This window comes from Ambystoma mexicanum, chromosome 2q (genome assembly GCF_040938575.1).
Source record: "Ambystoma mexicanum isolate Mex_15411 chromosome 2q, UKY_AmexF1_1, whole genome shotgun sequence".
NCBI classification, from domain to species: Eukaryota; Metazoa; Chordata; class Amphibia; order Caudata; family Ambystomatidae; genus Ambystoma; species Ambystoma mexicanum.
Window position 1 is genome coordinate 462,084,834 of NC_090924.1, and position 25,299 is coordinate 462,110,132.

The 25,299-nt window shown below is 48.1% G+C and overlaps 1 protein-coding gene across 4 annotated transcripts in view; it reads right to left on the bottom strand.

Moving 5' to 3' along the window:
- Positions 1-25,299, bottom strand: part of RBM10 (RNA binding motif protein 10) — a 464,414-nt gene that overhangs the window by 197,900 nt on the left and 241,215 nt on the right. For all 4 annotated transcript variants that reach the window (XM_069647579.1, XM_069647578.1, XM_069647580.1 and 1 more), the window contains 2 exons: positions 21,340-21,437; positions 21,166-21,256 (listed from right to left, as the gene is read on the bottom strand). In XM_069647579.1, the coding sequence (XP_069503680.1) occupies positions 21,166-21,256; positions 21,340-21,437 (189 nt within the window). The remainder of the gene's footprint in view (positions 1-21,165; positions 21,257-21,339; positions 21,438-25,299) is intronic.

The following is a 25,299-nucleotide window of genomic DNA, read 5'->3' on the forward strand; positions in this document are numbered from 1 at the left end:
GTCTTCTTTGTGGCCGAGAGGCAAGCAACGGTTACACAGTTTATTCTCGTCTTTCCAGGTAAACTTGCCCTTACAACGTGGGCAAAACCTAAAGGGTGTCCTCTCCATAGCTGAGGAACAGATCGCATGTGACAACAACCCCGAGGGAAAAGGAGGGGAAAGGGAAAGGCATTCTCAAAGAGAAGGGAAAGGCATTCTCAAAGAGAAACAATGTCCCACAACCCCACTCTCCCTACTGTATTTGGCCGTCGAGGCCAGGCCACGTGTTTGGCGAACGCCGAACAACCTCTTCCGTCGAAGGCACCGCCAGAGATCTTGATTGGCGGTGAACAGCTTCGCCGCTACGACGACGGAGGGGTGAAGAAATGAATAATTAAGGGCGACCAAATGTCAAGTAAAGTTTTTGCAATGTCTCTCGAGGAGCGCCGTGTATAGGCGACCAATACCTGGGCGGAAAAAAACAATCTGAGGGACCTCGACGCGTGAGGGATTGTGGGTACACTGCACGTCACTATAGGGATAGTGTTACAGACACGCCTTGTCGACGTCCCCTTTTCAACTACGAAAAACAAAATGTAATACTTCGCAGTGACCACTGGATGTCGGACTATCCGCAGCATGTGATTCTAAGCAGATTAAGAAACATCAGAAATAACCTTATTTGGAACACCTAACTGGAGTTATAGGGAAGTCAAACCAATAGTGACTTTTTATATTACTTTCAGTAATAAGGGTAGTAGACCCTATCACTTGTACCGTGACGCTCAGCAAGAAATCACATAGTAATATCTATTGGACAATATACTTTTCTGATCTAGTGAAACACAGATACTAGGAACAGTACAAACCTACAGTACACACCTAGAACTCTAGTTCAGGATGACAGTTATATTAGGGGAGTTGGACCTTGGGGTGTAAGGAACAAGTTACATACCTATAACTGTTCATCTCCAGCATGGGTCTAGAATGGATTGACATGCTCATGAATATTCCCCATCAGGCTGGGAATCCTTGATTAAAGAAAAAAAAACTGTTTGTTTCGTTTCTAAATTATTGTCTTTCTCCTAACAACCAATCACTGAGCTCTGGGTCATACTGCCCCCAGCCAATGGCTGCCCTGTACCTAAGCCCCTCCGGCAGCCATCTTCAGATTTGGTAGCACAAAGTGGCAGTAGGACGAACAGAGGAGTCGGAGAAGGGCAGGCGGGAGGGGTTCGCATGTGAATTCAGGCCAGACCCATGCTAGAGAACAACAGTTACAGGTTAGGAATTTGTGCTGGCCACATAAAACTTCAGCACTCTAACCAGATGCAGCAAGTGCAAAGTCCTTTCAGCCGGGGACGTAGGTGTGCTGCAAACTCCTCTTGCAGAGGTGATGGCCACAAAGAAAGTTGTCTTCCATGATTCCATGACAGAAACTTGAGCTGAGCTGAATGCATAGGTTCGAATGGGGGACCCCATGAGCCTAGTCAGCACCACGTTGAGTTCCCACACCGGGGCCTTCACCGGCAGGAACAGTCACTTGATGAATTCTTCGACTAGCCGGTGCGACCACAGCGAAGACCGCCTGAGACCTGGTATAGCGGGAGATTGCCACCAGATGTACCTTGATGGAGGTGTGTGCCAGCCCCGATTTAGCCAATGACAGTAAATACTGAAGTACTTGAGGGGCCGTGACCATCAGAGGGTTGATCTTCTGCGACCTGCACCAAGTTGCAAAATGCTTCCATTTGTGTCTGTAGCACTTCAAAGTCGACAACGCCCAGGCCTTGGTGAGTACCTCCATGCAGTCCGCCGGAAGCTCGTAACCACCGAACTCTAATGCTGGAAGAGCCAGGTGTTAGGGAGAATTCTCAGAAATGTGCTCATTTCCCTTCACCTTAGAGACCCCCAGCAACTTTGCTGGATTTTGAGGGCTTGTTTTTCCCCCCCTGGAGAGTGTGAACCTTATTCCCCCCTCTCAGATATTTTGATGTGTGTTTTACTCTTGTGTTCTTTAGTTATGGAGTTTTAGATAAGCCCATAAGACATCTTTTTATTTATTGTTGTGTCAGACAACACCTTTAGTGCAGTGGCACAGGGGTGTCCCTTGGACTCCAAGGTTTAAATACCTTCTCTGGGATGAACTACTGTACCCCAGATATTTGATAGATGAGAGTTTGCAACACACGCTCTTTGCTCACTGTACCTTTCACAAATGGGAAATAACCATTTGCATATCAGTCTTTGTCCCGTCCACATAGGCAGTCCAGCACCGAAATGCTATGGCAATTCCTCTCTGAAAAAGAGTGCCAACAGCAACCCCATACATGCGTTTCAGCCTATTTGGGCCTCATCAGTAAGGTGAAGCTGTGCCTCTCTGAGTACAGTGAGTCCACGTCTGGTTGCCCCCAGGTAACCCAGGGTGACCAACCCCAAGTTCCGTGCAAATATTTCAAAAAAGGTAGCAGGCGCTCCTCTCCTGAAAGAGCATGGCATGATAACTTGTTCAGAGAGGAGTTTGCAGTACACGCTTTTTGCTCACTGTACCTTTCACAGATGGGAAATATCCATTTGCACATCAGTCTTTGTCCCGCAGAGAATGTAAAGTTAAATTGACTTTACTAGTCTTTTTAAGTTTGTAGATCCAGCACAAACTATCATCCCATAGAGTGCTGGAGGGGTTACACTTGTAGCTGTCAAAAGCTACCCTTTTCCATTGAAATGGCTGGGGGCAGTGGTTTTATAATGAGCTACCATGATTTTTCCCGACCGTGAACACCGGTAGCTAAAAATCGGGGCCACCATGTTTTTCCAATATGGCACCCAGGACCCCTCTGTAAAACAGACTCCGGTCATCTTTTTTCGCTGTTTCTTTGTGGAAATGTCCTTCTGGTGTTTAACTGTGCGAAATCAGGTTTGGTACCTGTGTTTGTGAGCCTTTGGCAGGCTTCAAGTCTGAAATACGTCCATGGCGCCCAAGTGTCTGGGGTGGGCAGGAAATGAGGGAGGTGCCCGAAACTCCATGTGCCTAGTCTCCTAGGAGACCCAAATGCACTCTGGCGTGATTGGCTGGCTGACTGTCCGGCAAGGACAGCCAGCCTGCTGGGGGAGTGGCAGCTAGGCTGGAATGAATGGAAGAAAACTGCCTTCCAGTCCTCGAGACTCGCCTTTTTAAACAGAGTCGACCATTGGAACGAAAGAACCGAAGACAGGCTGGAAGAGGATGTCTGCTGCAACCACTGGACCGTTGGTTTGCCTGGTGAAGCCCTGCTGCAACCCCAAATTGCCAGATCTCCAATCGACAGAGAAGCTCCTTCAAGGACGACTTCTCCCTTTCAGTTGGTGGGACCAATCAACACAGCAAATGCCTGGATACCATTCTCAGAGCTGGTTAAGGTTAAAAAGGGGGAAGGACACCAGTTTGGCGTCACTTCAGCTCAAGTAGCTGTGGCTTCCAAACACATTTTGTTTGCTCCGACGACGATCGCGCAGGAGTCTGACGTCCTCCCTCTTGTCCCCACGACTGAGGCTCAGGAACAGCGAGACCTGCCAGGAACCAACGTCTTCAGCTGCATCTTTTTGCTTCACTTGAAGGTACTGTGCCATATGGTTCAGAGATCCCAACTCTCGCGATGGAAGTTTGTGAAACTTTCCCAACTCGCAGGCCTAATCAGCTTGTGGCCCGACATATCTTGCTTTATCGTTGTCTGTACTAAAAACTTTTACAAAGACTTCTACATTTGTACAGAACTGTGCTGTCCTATCCAAGAACACGAGACTATTGACTTTGGCCAGGCCTATTCAATTGAACCGACCCTACTGGTACATTGAACCTTTGCATCATCTAAAAAGTGTTTTCTAACCCTTTGTACAAACCTATGCTTTTTATTCCCATTGAAAAGTATTGAAGTGCTATTTGGATCCTTTTTCAGGGGCAGGGGGGCAAACATTCTTTATAACAGTATGTTACTGTAGTATATTGGTGTTTAATATTGAGTTTATTTCTACTAGTGAAAGTTTGCTTAATGACTGTAAATGAATGTTTAAGTATTTTTTTTTTAACCAAGAAACCTTGAGTGCAAGTGTCTACTTGAACCACTGTGATTGTGATACTTCTGTGTAACTTCTACTGCTCACATTCGCTCTTGAGATAAGCCTGGCTGCTCAGCTCGCTACCAAAGATGTGTGGTAGACTTATACCAAAGGTTGGTTTTTGCTTACACCTGTAGTCCTAATTGTGTGTGGTGTTCCCAGAGGGTACAGCCTGCTATTTTGCCTAACACCAGGCCTTCAGGTTCAGCCATCCCTGGGTCGTGGTGCAGAATTGCGCCTCCTTCCCTGGCAAGGAGATCTGCGACCACTGGCTGCTTGACTGGAGGGGATGTTGACATGCTGAGAAGGTCCTACCTTTGTGTGTTTCTAGCACGGGCTGCAATTGCAGCTGCAGTAAAGCACCCATGGGTTCCCATTTTGTCAAAATGGCCCTGGTCTTTTTTCGCCATTTCTTGTTGGAAAGGTCCTTCTTGAGATTTACTTTGCGTGCCAAACAAGGTTTGATCCCTTTGTTAGTTTTGCCTTTGGCGGGATTCCCTGCTGAACACCTCCTCTGGCTCTGGCAGGAGCAGGAAGTAAGTGAGGTGCCCAAATCTCCCTGTGCTTAATCCCCTTGATTACAGGAATGCACCCAAAGGTGATTGGCCAGCTGGCTGTCCTTGGAGGACAGCCATCCTGCTGTGCGAGTGACAGCTAGGCTGTGAATGAATGGGAGAAACCTGCATCAAAAGGCAAGGTCTTTTGCTTGGAAGGCAGAGCCGACCACTGGATGAAGGAATCCAAAGATGATCTTGGGAGAGACTCATGTTGCTACTCCTGGACCTTTGGTTTTCCTGGTGGAGTCCTGCTGCAGTGCTGAAGCTCAGAATTTGCCTCAACTAGAGAAGCCTTGTAAAGGACTACTTCTTCCTTTGTGTGGGTGGGACCAATCGACCGAAAGACAAACTTATCTGGACATCCTCTCGGAGCTGGCTGTAATTCCATTGCTGCTGCACAAACAGATTGCCAGGGAGAGGAACACCAGCATTGAGTGTGTTGTCTTTAAGTCAGACCCCGAGCTCCAGGAAGATCCTCTGGACTCCCAGGAAGCAGGACTGACCAAGCCTGAGCCACTTCAACAGAGTGCTGGATCCCAGATGCGAGGAAAGCCCATAAAGGTATCCAAGAACCGCAGTGGTGCTATTTGTGTGAGCCGTGTGAAGCTGAAACCGCAAAGTGCCGCTGATCTGAACCGACCTTCAATTCGTAGTGCTGGAGTCCCCAGACGTCCTCCCTCTTGCCCCACGACTGAGGCCCAGGAACAACAGGATCTGCAGACCTACACAAGAACAGAAGCCAGCTGGTACTATCTTCTTCAAAACAAAAAGGTACTGTAAAACAAAGGGGTACCTACCTCTTGTAGTGTAGCCTAGCTAGCTCTCAGTTGAGACTGGTCTTGGTTACCTTTGCAGAGTTGCTTGCAGCTTTGTCCCTCACAAGCCTCCCAGCTTGTGGCACTACAGTGATCTCATTTTCTACAATGAAGTCTACAACATTGTGCAAGACTTTTTAATTAACTTCAAGAAGTGCTTCAGCCCCCCCCTAGACTTTGCCCAATTGACATGGACTGTCCTGGTTCCCTGAAAGACTCTTCTATCCTCTGACTTTGTGCTTCAACTATCCCTCAACATAAGTCACATTCTATAACTTCTGTAGCTGGGAAAGGGTTAATTTACATTGCATTGGGGGTTCAAAAAGTACTTATCGGTTTAAGTATAGTTGTTAACCTTTGCCTTATTCCCCAACTGTTTTCCTTTAGACACCAACCTCAGTATTGCTTTAAATGTGCTACTGCTATATCAATGTCCACAGTGTCCTAGTTATTTTAGTCACTTCAGGGTGAAGGAAGTATCTGTGCGTCATCCCAAATGGTTATCTACTGATTTACAGAAACACGGTTTTTTGAAGTACAGGTTTGTGTTAGATATATTTACATCCCTCTAAACGAAGGCTTCTTCAACTGATTATTAAATTAATAAATAGCTGTTTAATCAAGGAACCTCGAGTGTGATTATTTGGATATTTGTCACTGTGAATCTCTGGGTAATAAACCTACAGCTCACACTGCCCCCTCTTGAGATGAGCCTGGCTGCTCTGTCACTCTACCAACTTGTGTAGTACATTTTTTATACCAAAGGTCGGGTTAACTATTGCCAAGAGGTCAAGGCTGGTGCTGTCTCCCACAGGATACTGCATACTCTCTTGCCCAACTACTTCTATGGTGCCCTTTTCCAGCAGAACCTAAACTTCAAGCCGGATACACAGGTGTTCTGGCAACAGGCGTCTACTTCTCAGTGGGTGTAATCTAGGTGGTTGGAGAAACTCGATGCAGTACCTGTGGGCAACCGTCTTTAGTACCCACTGATCTGAAGTGATCCCCCTCCCAGGTGTGGATGAATGGCAAGAATCCCCCCGACCAGGTAAGCGTGGGAGGAGACCTGAACATGCAAGTCACTTTGAGGTGGAGTCTCTAGGAGTAGAGTTCCTGCCTCTACCCTTGCCCCTACGCTGGCCTTTTTGTTGGTATTGGAGGCTACCAGAGGAGCCCTGGCTGGAGGGTCAGGGGGTATTCCGAGCCGCATAATCCTTGGGGACAGCGGGAGAAGGATTAGCCAGGAAAGGAGTGACGTGAAGGTTTAGCCGTGATCTGGCTAAGCAATTTTAGAGTTTCATCTTTGTCGTTTCTACGGCGTCATCAACTGCCTTCCCAAAAAGGATGGAGCCCTCCGCTGGCTTGTTGATCAGAAAGGCCCAAGTTTTGGGTTTAAAGCCAGAGACTTTTAACCAGGCGTGTCTTAAGTAAGGTCCCCTGGGCTAGGATGCATCCAGCAGTCTCAGCCTATTCCAGAGTGTTCTCAGTATGTTATGGATTACTTGTCTGCCTTCAGCCACGACCGCCAGCAGGCATGAGCAAGTGGGCCCTGGGACATCAAGAAGACCAGATACTAGGCCCCATTGGATATCACTGTAACTTGCCAGGAGAGTGGCGTCATTTGCAATCCTTGTGGAGTAGGCCGCAGAGGCAGTGACCCGTTTACCCAGGGCATACAACTTTACAGTCTTTTTCCGGAAGGGCTTCCGCCGAGGACAGTGGAACCTCCGCTCTCTTCTGAGTGGTAGTAACCACCAAGGAATCCGGTGTAGCATGACCCCTTATGCAGAGTGGGTTGGAAGGTGATGGGTGGAATAATTTCTTAACCCGAGGGTTGACCACCTGTGTGAGGGACAGGGACAGCCAGGAAGGGGCCAGGCGCCTCTTTATAAAGTATAGTAAAAGGGATGGCTTCACTAGACTGAGCCTTCTCCTTGAGGATATCCAACACAAAGTCTGGAGCTGCTTCATGCGTTGCAATTTTGAAATGATCAGCTGCTCTTTTTAAAATGGTGTTAAACATCTGGTCGTCAACAGGTGACAAATCCCTCTGTGGAGAAGGGGGATATAGGCAGATGACGCCCGGGTCAGGGGTATGCTGTTTGCCAAGGGCCCTGCTCCTATGCCTGATCCCGATCCCAGTCTGGTTCCTGATCAGCCGGATCTTGGGCAAAAGGATTAAGGTCTTCATAAGAATCTTCCTCTTGGGTCATCCAAGATATCTTCCTGGTGTCCCTGTGCAGAGATAGGTAATTTCTGCAATTTGTAAGGAATGGTGCAGGTGTCCTCTACCTTTGGTCTTTTGGGTGTAATGTACCGGTCTGAAAAGTCAATGAACTTGCCCATTTTGTCCATGTATTGCTCAAACCTCTCCCTAGTCCACAGAGAAGAGGCAGAAGGGTCTGGCGGAGGAAAAGGATGCCAAAGAGGGGTGAGATATTCCCCAATAAGGACTTCGAGAGAAGCATGGGGCCTTTGAATACTCCTCACGACGAGAGGAGGTTCCCTTGAGCTCGGTGTCCACTGAAATGATAGCTGCAAGGCTTTCGCAACTTTACGGCAGTTGTATTGAAGGTCTCTATGCGCTTTAAGGTGCAGACGCGGTTGGTGAATCCACCGATGCCTTAAGCGCCTGTGCGCCTTTGAGCAGTGTATGGACTACTGTTTTTTAGGGTGAACGCCCGTTACAGAGGGATGCCCAGCTGCATGCCACGAAAGCGGTTGCACGGAGGGCGCCGAACCGTGAGTTTCGGAAGGTGGTGTGTCAATCTTCGGTGGCTGTGTGGCCGTTGTGAGCTTCGACTACTCCGAAGAGGCCTAATGTAATATATGATATGATAGTTCATTTATATAGTGTCTATACACAATGTGTTTCAAAGCACTTCAAGGCAAGGGAGGGAACAAGGGAAAATAATGACATTCCAACAGGAAATTAACAGTAAGGATGTGAAATTAACTATCATACTCAGCCTGACGATATTTCAGATAGTGCATGCGCTAAGACATAGATAAGGAAGGGAGGGGCAGAGTGGGAAGGAAATGGAAACAGACGACTACCGTACTAGACCGGACATTTCTGGAGCGGATGGTGGCGGAAAAAAACACAAGTAAGGAGAGGGGGAGGAGGCAGACGAGGTTGCCATCATACTAGGTACAGGGACAATTCTGATAAAGTAAGTGCATAGAAGAAAGTAAGGGGAGGACGGGAGGAGATAGGAAAAGGGAGGAGGAGGAGGAGAGAACAAAGTAAGCAGTTAAAAAAAGTGGAGAAGCAAGGGTGCGTGGGTGCACTTGTTACTGGGGTGTGATTTCCCCAGATCATTGCTGGTTGCCTGCGTTGGGGACGGGCATTTAGGAGCCCACGGGCTCCAATGAGAGGTCAATGGCTCCAAACTCGGAGACTTGTGGGGACAAAGTTAGCAATATAAAACTCATGCGAGCTCTGCATAGGCAACAAACTAGGTTAGTGGAAAAAAACAATCTGAGGGACCTCGACGTGTGAGGGAATTTGGGTACACTACATTTCACATTAGGGATAGTGTTAGTCACGCCCATGTCGACGTCCCCTTTTGATCTGCGAAAGAAAGATGCAATACTCTGCGATTTCCACTAGATGTCAGACTATATGCAAAGCATGTGATGCTAAGCAGATCCACAAGCATCAGAAATACAGTTCCTTGAATCTGTGTTACACAATTCAGAGAAGTATATTTGCAAGTTGGTTTACTATGCAATTTTCTTTTTGAGAGTCACTGCATAACTGCCGGGGAACACTACCCTTGAATTACTGCACAGTAATCTGAAAGTAACTTCTGGTTTTACTCCCCATGAATAGGTGTGGCCTATACTGAAAATGTATGATAAGGTACGACTTACCTCGAATACTGTCTAAGTAAGGTCTATGTACTTCAAAGCATAGTGTTGTGTTTTTTAATAATGTGTTTTTATGATGTGTTTTTATGATGCGTTAGATGAGCTTTTCATAGAAATGGTAAATAATCTTGACCTGGGTCAACCTCAGACCTTTTTGCTTTACTGGCAAGTTCTTTTTTTCTTAATAGCTCTGAGTGGGAACCCTTTTCCACACTCTAGAATCCTTTATTGTTTTTATGGGTTTTAGACTCTCCAGAGTGTCTTTTTAAATAACCCCTTCTTGGCAGTAAATGCCTGTTGTTGCTGGGTTACCCTAGGGGCTCCCCTTTTAGCTTTCTCTGGCTAACCTTAACTACTGTTCCCAAACGTAGAAAGGATATGTTGGATCCCTTTTACATTCTATTTGGTGAAACCAGCACACCCCACTTTATGTGGAGTGCTGGGGAGATTCAATGTATCTCCTTTCACCCTGAAACTAACCATTCTGTTACAGGGACAAACTTACCTTCAATGGCTGGTGGCAGAGATACCTTATATTCATTTGGTGCACCTTTAACGCGGCTGTGTACACAGCTGCAGTAAAGGCACCCGAGTGTGCCCATTTCAGCAAAATGGCCCCAGTCATTTTTCACCATTTTAGTGTTTGTCCTTTCTTGTTCCTTCCCCCGACATCCAGGGCGGGAAATTCCTTTGTTTGATGTTTTATCTTCGGCGGATGTCCCCTGCTCTCCCCGCCCAGGCTCCAGTCTGTTTGTGAAGGCAGGAAGCGAGGAAGGAGTCCAAAACTCCACAGCCCTTTGTCTTCCTACTTGCCTGAACGGGGACAAATCCCAGTGGGGGGGCTGGCTGTCCTGATTGGACAAAAAGACAGCCCCTTGTTGTAAAATGCAGGCATAGAATGCAGAGGTTGTGCTGTAGTTCCTGTTAAATACTGCTAACCTGGAAGCTGAAGACAAGGCGACCACTGGAACTGAAACCGAAGAGGATGATTAAAAAACCTGCAGAGAATATTTCCAGCGACTAGAAAGCCTGCTGTGTAACCTGAGCCTGCTGTAGCCCTGCTTCCAATCGACCAGGGGACTCCAAAAACGCCCCTGACCCAGAGCCTTGCGAGACCCACTAGACTCAAGACCGCTGTATTTTGAGCCATCCCACGCGTTGCTGCGACCTTGTGGTGATGCAATACCCCAATACCCTGGGACCTCGAGTCACTGTGCGGATCACTGCCTTCCGAATTCCACATCTTGCTGAAACTTTGTGGGCATCCTAGTGGATCTCCAGAGACACAAATAGAGGCCGAAAAGTCCCAACAGAGTGGACCTTGGTACCAATGAGAATTCAACCGCGATTTTCTGTTTTCTGTGCTCCTCTAAAATGCGCCAGATCCATTGAACCACATTCAGCCGTGAGTAAAACCTAGCCCAGAGCCTTCTCCATTGATCCCTTCTGCAAAGTCCCTTCCAAGGTTCTGTTTTTAGTCACCACAAGGAATCCACCGACCAGGTTTTTGGCTGCAGATCCTGAAGTCCACCTGCTGCAAAATAATCTTCAATGCGGAGGTACTGTGTTGGCTTGGGTATGTACTTACCTTAAGCCTGTTAGGATTTCTGTGTAGCTGTGGGGTGTTTTCTGAGATGGTGAGGCCTCTCATCCAGTGCCCCCAATCACACTGGGTGTCTTGTGTGAAGTCCTTTGGCCCTCTTCTAACAAAGAAAGTACTCACCTGTTTGCCCAGTCTTCCTAAGGAACTCTGACTTTTGCTACCTAAGAACCTATTCTGTCCCTCTGCTGTTGTAGACGGACACAAATAGTGTCTTTGGGTTCGAACTGTCCCTCGTAAGTCATACATAGGTTACTTGTATTGCTGAGAAAGATCTAACCTGGACTACATTGTGATATTTTAAAAGTATATGGGTTTTACTTACCTTGAGTTAGCCATATGCCATCCAGAAATAAGGAACAGGTTACTTACCTGTAACTGTTCTCCAGCGTGGGTCTGGCATGGATTCACATGCTCATGAATATTCCCATCGTCAGGCTGGGAATACTCGGTAAAGAAAAACAAAAAAAAAAATCAGTTTCAGTTTAGTTTCTGGACGGTCTTTCTTGGAAACCAATCACTGGTCTCTGGGTCATACTGCCCCCAACCAATGACTGCCCTCTCCCTAAGCCCCTCCCCTGGCAGCCATCCCCAGATTTGGTAGCCAGTAAAGTGGCAGTAGGACCAAGTGAAGAGCCGCAGAGGGGTAGGAGGGAGGGTTCGCATGTGAATCCATGCCAGACCCATGCTGGAGAACAACAGTTACAGGTAACTAAGTTGTTCCTTCTCCAGCATGGGGTCTGGCATGGATTCACATGCTCATGAATACAAGAATACATAGCAGTACACATGCACAACCACGGGAGGTGGCAAGGCTCAACATTAAGCATTTCATCAACTCAACATTAAGCATCTCTTACCTCCTCACCAGGCCCACCTTCAGGCGAACACGTGGCGCAGCACTGCTTGGCCGACTCTGGACTCCTCCCTGGAATCCCGGTCGACGCAGTAGAAGCTCGTGAAGGTGTGTATCGACCTCCACGTAGCAGCTCTGCAGATGTCCAGCAGGGGCACACCAGATAGGAACGCCGTGGTAGCGGCGATCGCTGTGGTCGAATGGGCTCTTGGATGGCCAGGCAACGGTCGGTTTGCCAACCGGTGACAGTGCATGATGCAGCTGGAGAGCCATCTGGAAATGGAAGCCTTCGAGAGGGCCTTCCCTTGGTTCACAGGTCCAAAGTTCTCAAACAGCTGTGATGTCTTCCGAAAACTCTTTGTGCGGTCCACGTAGAACTTCAGTGCTCTAGCTACATCCAGCGAGTGCAAAGTCCTCTCGGCCAGAGACGAAGGCAACGGGAAGAAAACAACACCAAGGGCTCGTTGAGATGGAAGTCCGACAGCACCTTGGACATGAAGGATGGGTGTGTCTAAAGCACCACCCTCGTCGAAAGTCGGGTATGGAGGTTCACATGCGAGGGCCTGGATCTCTCCCACTCGTCGAGCGGAGGTGATGGCCACAAGAAACGCCGTTTTCCACGACAGGAACTTCAACGGTGCAGAATGCAGAGGCTCGAATGGCGGCCTCATGAGACTGGTCAGCACCACGTTGAGCTCCCACGCCGGGGCCGGAGCCCTCACTGGCGGGAATGATAGGAACCGTCCCTTCATGAACCCCTTCACCAGGCGATGGGACCACAGAGAGGAGCGCCCCAGAGTTCTGGTGTAGCGGGAGATAGCCGCCAGATGGATTTTGATGGAGGCATGGGCCAGCCCCGCCTTGGCCAATGACAGTAAGTAAGGCAGCACTTGAGGGGGCCGTAATGCACAGAGGGTTAATCTTCTGTGCGCCGCACCAGACAGAGAACCTCTTCCACTTATGTCCGTAACACTTAAGAGTTGAGGATGCCCTGGCCTTTGCAAGCACCTCCTTGCAGTCCCCCGGGATATCGTACCCTCCAAACTCTAGTGCTGCAGGACCCAGGCCTGCAAGTTCAGCGACCCTGGGACATGGAGGATGGCGCCTCCTTCTCTGGCAAGGAGATCCGTGTCCGTCGACAGCTTGACTGGGGGAAGGGGGAATGCTGACAAGTCCAGAAGGTACGGGAACCAAATCGGTCTCGGCCATCATCCTGCACCGGGACATCTTGAGTTGGTTGATGAGTCGTAGCAGCAATGGCGGGAACGCGTACAGGAACAGGCCGTCCCAGGGGAATGGGAAGGCATCGTCCATGCTCCCCGGCTGGGGAAACCTGCTGGTGAAGCTCCGGCACTTGGTGTTCGTCACTGTCGCAAATAGGTCGATCTGGGGATTGCCCCATCGTTGGAAGAGTAGATCCACTTGATCCTGACGCAGTTCCCACTCATGGCACGAGCGCAGCTCCCTGCTGAGTGAGTCGGCGATGGTGTTCTTTATTCCTGCCAGGTGGAAAAGCACCAGAAACATCCCCTGGGCGACGTCCCAGTGCCACAGATCCTGAGCCTCCTTGGATAGGGCTGGGGATCTGGTGCCTCCCTGCTTCAAGATGGAGCACATCGTGGTGGTGTTGTCGGTGAAGATCCTCACCACCTTGCCCTTGAGGGACGGGAGGAATGATCTGAGGGCTCAGAACACGGCTTGGAGCTCCAGGATGTTGATATGTAGCGACCTCTCCTCCAGGAGAGAAAGTCCTCTTGCGTGGAGATCACCAGTGTGCGCTCCCCACCATCCGTCGTCACCGTCTCCTGATGCACCGGGGTCTGGAAGTCTGCACCGGCCGCCAGATGCGCATGGGCGCCCCAGCACCATATTGCTTGGCGGAAGGCCTCGCTGAGCAGGATCCTGTCTTCGAAACTGCCCGCTGCTTGCATCCACCGGGCGTCGAGGAACACTTGCATTGGCCGCATGCACAGTCTGCACAGGCGCACTAGGTAGATGCACGAGGACATCATGCCGAGAAGGAACTTGATGCACCTCACACTGGCCACATCCATGGTCAACAGCCGCTTCACCTTGCCCACGATGGCCTTTGTCCTTTCCTCCGACGGGGAAGCCTGCCATGCCACTATGTCGAGCTTGGCTCCCAGAAACAAGTGCGACCTGCGATGGAAGCAGGTGGGATTTGGTGAAGTTGGAGAAAGCCAGGTCCATGAGCAGTGGGCGGTCGTCGCTGTGTGCCCGACGGCGAGTTCTCTTGTCTTTGCTAGGATGAGCCAATCATCCAGATAGGGGTAGACGTGGATCCCCTGCAGGCGCATCAGCACCGCCACCAGTGCTAGACACTTGGTGAATACCCTGGGTGCCTACTTCAATCCGAAGGGAATGGCCTTGAATTGGTAGTGCTGTCCTTGGACTACGAACCAGAGAAACTTTCGATGTCCTTTTAGAATGGGGATGTGAAATTAGGCATCCTCCAAGTCCAGCGACGATAGGAAGCGCCGTCCTCCAGCTGCCCCAACACGTGCTGGAGGGTAACCACCCGGAACTTCTGGGCCTTGATGTACACAATCGCTAAGGCGTTGGCCCCTTTAATTGTAGTCGCCGCCTACGAGATGACCCGTCGCCCCATGGCGTCCCGTTTCTTCCCTCTGCCGTCCGGGGGCGAGTGGAAGAAGAAGCCGTAGCCCCCACCGCCTTCTTCTTGGCCGCCTCTAAGGCACAGAGGAGTGGAATCAGGGACCCGGTACTACTTCTCGTACTGGGCTGTCTTGGCAGGAATCGTGGACGGACGGGTTCTTCAGGAGCAACAGCCCCTCGTCCCAGATGTCGTCAAGTAACGGGACCCAGAGGACAGTCTTCCTTTCGGTCTCACGTCGTTGATAGAGGAAACCTTCCTTCTGTTCTTCGGGGAAGAAAGCGAAGAGCTCAGATACCCTGCCAATCATGGCATGGAAGGAGCTAATTTCGTCGGATGGGGAGGACCGAGGAGGTGGTGGTGATGGAAGGTCCATCCGGTCGTCACCACCGTCATCGGTCCCCGTCGTGGCCATCTCCCTTCCCGTGTCCTCCCTAGGATCAGGGGAAGGGGATGAAGCCTGTGAGGGCCATGAAGGCTGGAAGGGCGGGGGGGGGGGGGGGGGGGGGGGTGAATTCTTCCCCGATTGCTTGGAGGGCTCCCCGACGGGCCAGGTTCCGCTGGATCGTCCGTTGGGGGTAAGGGCATCCTTGTCCTCATCTCCGTACACAAGGCCTGGATCGCCATCAAGATAGCTCCTGAGTTGTCTTATGGCTCAGGCACCGGCTGCGACGGTTGGGGAGTGGAATCCTCCTCCTCCATGGGAACCTCGTCAGCACCACCGTCGCTCTTCATACGCCTCGTCGGGATCCTTCCCGTAGGACCGGACCTCCTCGAACTTCTTGAGCATCTTCACAACCCCAGCCAGCTGCTCCTCAGAGGCAGAATCCGTGTCCGTGATGGCCACCGGCCCCCCCCACCCCCCTCTTTTTCCACCGGCGTTCTCACTGGGGGTGGGGGAAGAGTCCTATCGATGGGCTGGAAAGAGGATTACCTCCGCGGTGGCAGGGTAACTCTGGGCCCCGAGGTCACCTCCACTGGGGTAGCCTCCACAGACTTCGCCAGGGCTGCCACGAATCCCTCGATAGAGCCCTTAGCTGGGTGAATCAAGGCCTTCACGACTTTAGGCGCGCTTGAGGCCTTCACCTTGGGGAGGGTCACCGCCTCGCTCCCCCTCGGCTGTTTCCGTCAGGATCACCGGGGCTTCTCCAGAAGCTTACCCGGTTTCTCCGATTTCCTCTTCCCCGAGCCAGAGCGTTGGCTTGTGGTTGATGGCATCGGTTAAAGCACGCCATGCCTGGCAGCCGAGGAGCCCGACTGTTCGGCGCTCCCGGTGCCCACGGTGCTTAGCCTTTTGTTGGGCCCCCGTCACCGGAGTGCCCTCAAAGGACTTAGAAGACAGCTCTGACCTCTTCTTCTCACCTCCTGGGTTCTTTCCTTCCAGCCAGTTGGTGAGGCGGATATGACTATCCTTCATGGTCCGTTCCGACATGTTCTAGCAAAACGCACAGTCCTTCTCCACGTGCGTTTTGTCTTTGTGCAGGCAGTAGAGGCATCTAGAATGCTCGACCTCCTTGAAGACATTCTGCAATCCGCATCCAGGGCACTTCCTGAACAGCTTGGATCCGGGCGCCGAGTTTCCTTTGTCCTGGGCCATGTCCACAGGGTAGGCCTCAAGGTCTTCTGGAATCCTCCAAGAAGCGGAACTATGTGAATTTCACCCTTGAGGGGCGTAGAAAATTCCAAAACGGGTCCCTGTTGATAGGAAGTAGAAATGGTGGAGCTTGAGGCTCGATTAACCGAAAAAATGAGATAAAACTATGAAGAAATAAAAAAAAAAAAACGCAAAACGCAGTAAAAGCTCGAGAGGTATAGCACGAGGACTCCCAACACTTGAACGTGCGGTAAAAATCGGAGGATGGCTACCAGGGGAGGGGCTTAGGGAGAGGGCAGTAGGACCCAGAGACCAGTGATTGGTTACTACTAAGAAAGACAGTTCAGAAACTAAACAAAAAATTATTTTTTCTTTACCGAGGATTCCCAGCATGACGACGGGGAATATTCATGAGCATGTGACTCCATGCCAGACCCCAAGCTGGAGAAGATAGTGTTATTGCTCACGTCCATCTGTGTTTCACTGATCTCAAAAGGACCTGTAATTCAATATTACATCCTTAAGTTGTACTCACCTACCATAACTTATCACAAACGTAGTTCTAGGTTTTTACTGTACCTGGAATAAGTGTGGAATAAGTGTTCCACTATTCACAAAAAGTATATTGTCGAGTTGAATGATAATGTGATTCGTACTGAGAGTCACTGTACAAATGGTAGGGTCTACTACCCTTGCATTACTAAATGTAATCTAAAAGTAACCATTGGTTTTTACTCTCCAAGAATAGGTGTGACCTATACTGAATGTGTATGAAAAGGTTTTGACTTCCCTAGAACTACTGTTAAGTGTTCCAAATAAGGTTTATGCTTTGGTCTGTGCACCTTCAAGCATAGTGTTGTGTTTCTATAATTGTGATTACATATAATGTGTAGTACTTATTTCCCCCAAGATTTATCTGGGCCTACATGTATTTAAATAAATTCTTTACCTGGACAAAAAAAGTTGCCTTACTGCACATCTGGATCAAAACAACCCTAGACGAAATCGCCAAAGAAAAACCTTTCACTCCCTCACGTAAAACAATGGCAAAATGGTTCACTCCACTACTAAGCAATATGAAAAGGAAAAACCAAAAAATTTAATTAGAATGGAAGATCAACAACACTACAAATAAACTGAAATTTCTGCAACAGATCCACTCATACAAAAAGGAAATACAAAAGGCAAAGAGGGAACACTACGATGACCAAATCTTCAAAGCACCAAACACCCATAAAGTCGTCTTCAAAATCATACATGAAATTAAACCCACCGGGATGCAAGATGCCAATTCAATCAATGAAACTACGCAATGACCTATGAGACCACTTAAAAACAAAATCATTACCATCCAACAAACCATACAAAGCAGACCCCGTGACCACAATACAGACCTCCGCTATCCCCACGAGGAACATCTGAACAAACTACGAAGCTTTCCCCGAAATCTCTCACCAGAAGACCTCTGCCCCCCCGGACATATACAAAATCAATTCTCAAACAAGGAACTCCCATGGAATACCATAGGAATCTCCTCAACCTTTCGATCTCAACAGGTAAAGTACCACACTCCTTCAAAGCAACGTACATCAGTCCACTATTCAAAGATACAGCAGGAAACGTAGAGGACCTATACAACTACAAACCCATCTCCAACATCCCTTACATAGCCAAACTGCTAGAAACATACATATACAAAATGGGTTAGGACGAAATGTCTGAATAAAATTTACTGACCTTTACAAAAAGACCTAAAACAAATACCATCAAAAGTTAGAACTACCAAAAGTCCAAACTTTTTGTGGAATGTGTTTTGGTGGGTGGGTAAATAGGAAAAAGAAAAAAAAACAGGGGCTGCGGGGGTGTCCCCTCCAACACCCCGCTCACTACACTGTACAGTATAGTGAGCGAGGGTTGCGGGGGACACCCCCGCAGCACACCGGAGAAAAAACAAACAAAAACAGGGACTGTGGGTGTGCCCCCCGCAACATCGCGCTCACTATACTGCACAGTATAGTGTGAGTTGGGGTTTTGGGGGAAACCCTTACAGCAGCTCCACCCCAAAAAATAAAACGCTGGTTCCCGATCACGTAAGTGAAAGAGTACCGGCGCTGCAGGGATACAGCATGTCTTTTAAGGTAAGTAGGGTGTGGGTAAGGGTATGTTGGGGGTGTGGGTGTACGTTTGTAGGGTTTTGAAATTGATGTTCGCATGGGAAATGTACAAACATTTCGTAGTGCGTACATTTCCTATGCGAACATTTAGGTTGCGGGTTATTCTGCCTCTGAAATTTCACATAGATCCATACAAAACAACCCAAGAATTCATAGAAGAGCACTGCCTATTAGACCAGGCACAAGTTGGCTTCAAACCAATGAGAGAAATGGAATCGGCTCTCCTGTCAATATAGGACAACCTAAAAGCAAACGCAGACTGACAACAGCGCTGCCTTGATACTTCGACGTATCCACAGCATTCGACACAGTCAACCACAACATCCTCATAACAAGATTAGAAGGACTGGGAATAACAGACACCACCCTACTATGGATCAAATCCTTCCCAACAAACAGAACGGAAACCGTATGGATGAAACCTTTCAAGTTCAACCCAAGAGACTCCACATGCAGAGTACCATAAGGATCATCTTTCTCCCCGCATCTCTGCTAATCAAAATCATCAAAAGACATGGCCTCATCTGCTACAACTACGCCGACGAGACATATCTTCAAAATTCAAGACACCCAAGAAGAAACACACACTAGAGAACTGCTTTCTTGATGTATTCAATTGGATGAACTCGAACCACCTCAAAATGAACCCAGGCAAAACAGATAATGATCGTCACAAAAAACGGGAGACAACTACATCCCTTGGCCAAGAGAACTCGGCACAACCACAGGGCCATCATTGATTGTAAAAAAAAACTGGGGGTGCTGATGGACAACAATCTGACTCTAGAGCCTCAAGTAAACGCTCAACTCAAGAAAAGCTACTTTCTTCTGCAGGGTGGCAAAAAGGATCCTAGCATTCCCGTCATTCCCCAACAAAACACTTGCCATCATCGCTCTCGTCATCTACAGAGTACATTATGCCAACAGCCTATGCCTGGGTATGCCAGAACGACTTCTAACAAAACTACAACACATACAAAATGCGTCAGCCAGACTCCTCCTCAAACTACCCCGTAGAGAAGACATTCCACCTGCACTAAAAATACCACATTGGCTACCAATAAAACAACAAATAAAACTCAAATCAATGTGCATCACGCACAGAGCAATACACAACCAAGGCGCAGAATTCCTGCGAGATAAATTATGCCTACATCAGCCAACAAGAATGCGCAGATCAAGCAACATCCGCCTGGAACCAAAACCCTACAACAGAAGAAAACGCGGGAGGATCCCCTTTCTCCATCCAGGCACCGAAAACTTGGAATGACTTACAAAAGAATATTACGCAACACAAGAAACCACCTACTATTCAGGAAACTGATCAAATCCGAGTTCTTCACTGCTTAACTAGAAGACCACCCACAAGAACACATGCTCCTCTAAACCAACGAATGTAGACACTGATCCTTGTTCCCACCAAGCAAATCTAATACAAACAGAATCTAAAGGAACGCATTCCACGACACACCATACGACATAACGAGAGATACCCACAAGAGGAGGACACTGAAGACTGAATACATAAAGAGACCAAGATGGAAGCAGACTCATCCATAGCATCCTGGCCCTGTTCCACACCCGGAGTCCCAGCAGACCAATTCAAAAGATATTAGGGAAAGGGGCAACCCAACCCCTGCTCCGATACCAAGGAGGAGAAGAGCCACACCAATTACATTATACATAGTTCCCTAGAATACAAGGGGAAGTGTGCCGCGCTAAAACCCACAACAGTCAAGATAGCATAATATAGTTGCAACTAATCCCACTGGTAGTAATACATTTTAAACGGGACAAGATGCGCCACAAACGGGATTCTCACCCCACTAACCCTACCTTCAAATCTCTGCATACCTAACTCACCTGAAAACTCACACAACCTACTCTCGGCCAGCAAACCGCATGCACTTCACCACACCAACAAACACATACATGATCACCACCAACTGAACACGTGGTCTCGCCCCGGCCCAATACTTACACCAAAGCGCAGCTTACGGCGTATACTGAGCGGAAGATGCCAACAGCACACCACCTCTTTCACTTTGCAACTCCCTCTTCTCCCGACTAACCTAACCCCTGTCCGCCTTTTTGTTTACAGATCCGCCAGAGCGCCTGGCGAACAACTCCGTTGGTGACAGTGCGCGATATAAATACCTTTAACATTTAACAATACAAAGTGTTTCTTGAACCATTTGTATTACAATTTCATTTGTACTGATTCTACAGATCTCTCTCCCTCCTAAAATAAGCCTGGCTGTTCAGTCTACGCTACCATGAACTCAGGTTGTACAGCCTTATACTAAGAGTGGAGTCTTGTACTGTCTCAGTTGAATGGTTTTACCAAGCCCTTAGTTGGACTTCAGAAAGACAATCCTAGAAGAAGGAAGCGGGTACACAAGTGTGTGCCCTTCGAAGAACTTTGTATTACAGCGGGGGCTAACTTTACATTTTTCTCTACCCAGATGGCTGGAAACGAGCAAGCCAAATGTAAATTTAAATCTACATTGGGGGTTGAAGGCATACTCTAATTGTACAGAAAATATGAGCAACTTTATCCCACTGACACTCTCCCTACTGCATCTCCTTTTTGACGCGTCGCTCCTTTTGGCATTTTTTTTTGCTGCTCTCATCTCCGCTTTCGGATGTGGATCTCAGCATGGTCAGGCTTTGGCAGCAGTTAGATCGACTGAGACTTGCGTTTAGCATCCAATCTTGGTGGCGGAAAAAACCAATCCGAGGATGCAAATACGTGAGGGATCAGGAGTGCCAATACCGGTACGCCCCAGTTGACGCCCATATGTAATACTCTGCACCAACTACTAGATGGCCTATGCAAAACATGTGAATCTAAGCCGATTCACAAGCTCCAGAAAGAAGAGCTCTCCTTGCAATACTATGATCAACTCATATTTGAACATTTGCTTTATTGACAGAAGCTGTGTACCAAAAATATTATTTAGTTCAATGCAAGGTAGCACTCTCACCTGTGACAGAGCCCACTGGGCTGCAGCTATGGCAGTGCTTGCAACAGAGGCGGTGCTGATTCGATGAGATTCCGTAACCATCATCATATCCCTGAATACAACAACAAAAAATACATTAAGATCAAACAAGGTGGGAGGGAAAGGGTAAAGGAGGTGTGCGTTTGAACCATCTACCTTTTCGAACCTTTGGCAAACTCTACATTGATACTTTTGCCATCAATAACCAGTGGTGGATCCAGTGTCTGGAGAATCTGCAGCAACTGAGCTGCTTCCTAGAATGCAGACAAGAGACAGGTTAAAAAAAAAAAAAAAGAAAATCCATCAAGAGAATACAAAAAGTTCTACATATTTGGGCAAAGTCAAACCTTCCTTTGACAAGCGAGGAAAATGTTATTTACCTATAACTGTAGTTCTCCAGCATAGATTCAAATGGTCATGAATATTCCCTGTCTTCAGGCTGGGAATTCTCAGTAAAGAAAAAAAATCAGGTTCAGTTTCAGTTCTGAACTGTTTTTCTACTAACAACCAATCACTGAGCTCTGGGTCATACTGCCCCCAGACAGTGACTGCCCTCTACCTAAGCTCCTCCCCAGGCAGCCATCGTCAGATTTGGTAGCACGTAAAGTGGCAGTAGAACCAAGCCGTAAAGGGGTATGCGGGAGAGTGTGCATGTGAATCCATGCCAGACCCATGCTGGAGAACAACAGTTACAGGGAAGTAACTTGTTCCTTCTCCAGCATGGGGTCTGGCATGGATTCACATGCTCATGAATAAATACATAGCAGTACTAACATGCACAACCACAGGAGGTAGCAAGGCTCAACATAAGCATCTCTTAGCTCCTCACCAGGCTCACCGCAAGTGAACAGGTTGCGCAGCACTGCTTGGCTGACTCTGGACTCCTCCCTGGAATCCCCGTCGACTCCGTAGAATTTCATGAAGGTGCGAGTCGACCTCCACGTAGCAGCTCTGCAGATGTCCAGGAGAGGCACACCAGACAGGAACGCCGTTGTAGCAGCGGTCACCCTGGTGGAATGGGCTCAGAACAGCCAGGCAGCGGTCGGTTTGCCAACCGGTGACAGTAGGTGATACAGCCAGAGAGCCACCTGGAAACGGAAGCCTTGGACAGGGCCTTCCCAAAGTTCACAGGACAAACGTTCACAAAGAGCTGAGAAGTTTTCCGGAAACTCTGTGTGGGCCACATAAAACTTCAGCGCTCTAGCCACATCCAGCAAGTGCAAAGTCCTTTCAGCCAGTGCTAGGCAGAGTTTGTATGTAGTACACTTTGGGACCACTACACACAACTAAGACTACAAGTGTAAGCCAAACCAACCTTTGGTATAAGTCTGTACCGCACAGTTTTTGGTAGCAGCCAGGCTTACCTCAAGAGGGAATGTGCGCTTTTAATGAGGTTACACAGAGGTCTACAATTACAAGTATTCAAATACACTCAAGGTTTTTTGAAAAAACACTAATACATTTATTTCACAGTCAGTTAGAAAACATTCAATAGGAGTCAACATATACCACACAAAAATATACTTCAGTACTAGATACTATAAGATTGAGGCATTTAACTGCTTTGAAGTAGGTGCAAAAAGGCATAAATTAATAAAACAAAGGTTACAAGTATTCTTAGACAGTGCAAATGTTTTGAGTTCACCAGAGGAGTTGATTCAATGCAATAGGTTAGGCCAAACTCAATGGGCTCAAGTCTTGTAAAGGATAAAGCAGTTCTGGTTGTTAACGGAAAAGTCTTTGCCTAAGTTCTCAGAAGTAGTTTGTAAAAGAATCGTATGTTGGGTCACAAGCTGAAAAGGCCTGCAAGTAGCCAAAGTTTCAAGCACTTCTGCAGTGAGGCAGGTTCTCTCGGTCGGGTTTTCACAGTACCTTACAATGAAGAACAAGATGCAGCTGAAGACTTCTGTTTCTGGCAGTTCTCGCTGTTCCTTAGCCTCAGTCGTGGAGACAAGAGGGGCGGGGGGATGACTTCAGGGGACTCCTCCACTGCACGGGGACTGGTTAAAGAGCTGGCAAATGGCACTTCTTCGATTCCGGTTGCTGTAGACAACCACAAACTGGTGTCCCTCTCCCTGGTTATTCTGTTTCCTGCAGCACTGAGGGAAAATACAACCAGTTCAGAGAATGGTATCCAGATGGCTTACGAGTTGATTGGTACCACCAACTCAAAAGGGAGAAGACGTCCTTGCAGGGCTTCTCTGTCTAGGTGAACTTGGCGTTTCGGCACTGCAGCAGGGCTTCACCGGGCAAACCGACGGCCCAGGAGTTGCAGCAGCCGTACTCTTTAAGCTAGTCTTCGGTTATTTCGTTCCAGTGGTCGATTCTGCCTTCCAAGCCAAGAGACGTGCCTTTTATACAGTTTCCGCCCATTCATTCCAGGATAGTTGCCACTCACCCAGCAGGGTGGCTGTCCTTGCCGCACAGCCAGCCAGCCAACCAAACCAGAATGCATTTGGGTCTCCTAAGGACAGGGAGTTTTGGGCACCTCACTCACCTCTTGCCCACATTAGACACTAGGGCGCCAGAGGCGGTCTTCAATCCTGAAGACCGCCAAAGGCGATGGAACAAAGGGACCAAACCTGGTTTCGAGCGCAGAGACAAACTCTAGTACTACATTTCCAAAATGAAATGGCAAAAAAAAGACCGGGACCTGTTTAAACAAAGGGGGCTTAGATGCCATCTTGAAAAACATAGCTCCCGCGATTTAATGCTACCAGCGTTCGCCGTCGGGGAAAATCATGGTAGTTTGTTGTAAAACCACTGCCACCAGCCATTTCGAGAGGAAAGGGTAGCATTTAACTACATAAGTATCTAGACACAGGGGATACTAGGTAACCCCTCCAGCACTCTATAGGAAGATAGGCTGTGCTGGGTCTAGGAATTCAAAAACAAAGACTAGTAAAGTCCCGGGAGGATAGCTCAGCGGCAGCGTGCGTGTCTTGGAAGCAAGACGACACGAAGCAACAACAGGTTCGATCCCCGGGACCGCGCTTAGAAACCTCTGGGTGTTTAAGCGCGTTATAAATACGTAACTAAGACAACAAAAAAGAAAATACACAATTACGCAACTAAGAAAAACAAACAATTCCTGTAACAGCGCCTGGATGCCTGCGGGCTGTGTGAGCGCTTTATAAATGTAAAAATAAATAAATAAAGTCAATTTCACTTTACTTTCTCCTGGGAAACAGTAGTCACTGTACTGAGGGTGCTGTGTGACATGAAAAGATGATGCCTATGGAGTTGGCTAAAACTCAAAGAACACAAAAGAGTAAAGCACACATCAAAATACAAGAGTGTGGGTAAAAAGGCGCACACTTTCTCCAGGAAAAACAAACAATCAAGTCCTCACAATCCAGCAAAGTTGCTGAGGGTCCCTAAGGTTAAGGGAATTAGCACATTTATGAGAATTCTCCCTAACACACTGAAGGTGCTGTGTGACACAATGTAAAAGATGCCGCATATGGAGTTTGTCAGACTCCACAACCAAAAGAAACAGTGTTCAAAATCACAAAATATATGAGAGTGGGGAAAAAAGGCTCTCACTCTCCAGGTAAAAAAAAACAAGTCCCCAAAATCCAGCCAAGTTGCTGGGGGTCTGCAAGGTGGAGGGAATTGGCATATTTCTGAGAATTCTCCCCAACAACGTCCTCCCTCCTGTCCCTACGACTGAGGCTCAAGATCAACATGAGCGGCAAAGGAACAACTGCCAACATGGTTCAAATTATTAAGGGAGATATTAGGCACCCCAACAGAAAACAAGTTATCATTAAATATGTTTGCAACTTGTGATAACAAGAACATCTACACAATCGGGTGCCCTTGCAGCAAATACTATGTGGGAAAAACAGACATGCAAAAGACAGTTGGACTGAACCTGCGTCCCAAATCAGAACCTGCAATAACAAATCACCTGTGTTTTGTCATTTCATGAGACAACCATAAGATTTCCCAAATGAGATATGCCATTTTAGAGGTAATACACCCACTACCAAGAGGTGGAATCTACCCAAATTACTCTCTCAAAGAGAAGTACTATGGATACATAAACTGGATGCCATGGCTCCCTTGGGACTAAATGAAGAATACTACCTTGGACCATTCCTCTAGACATGC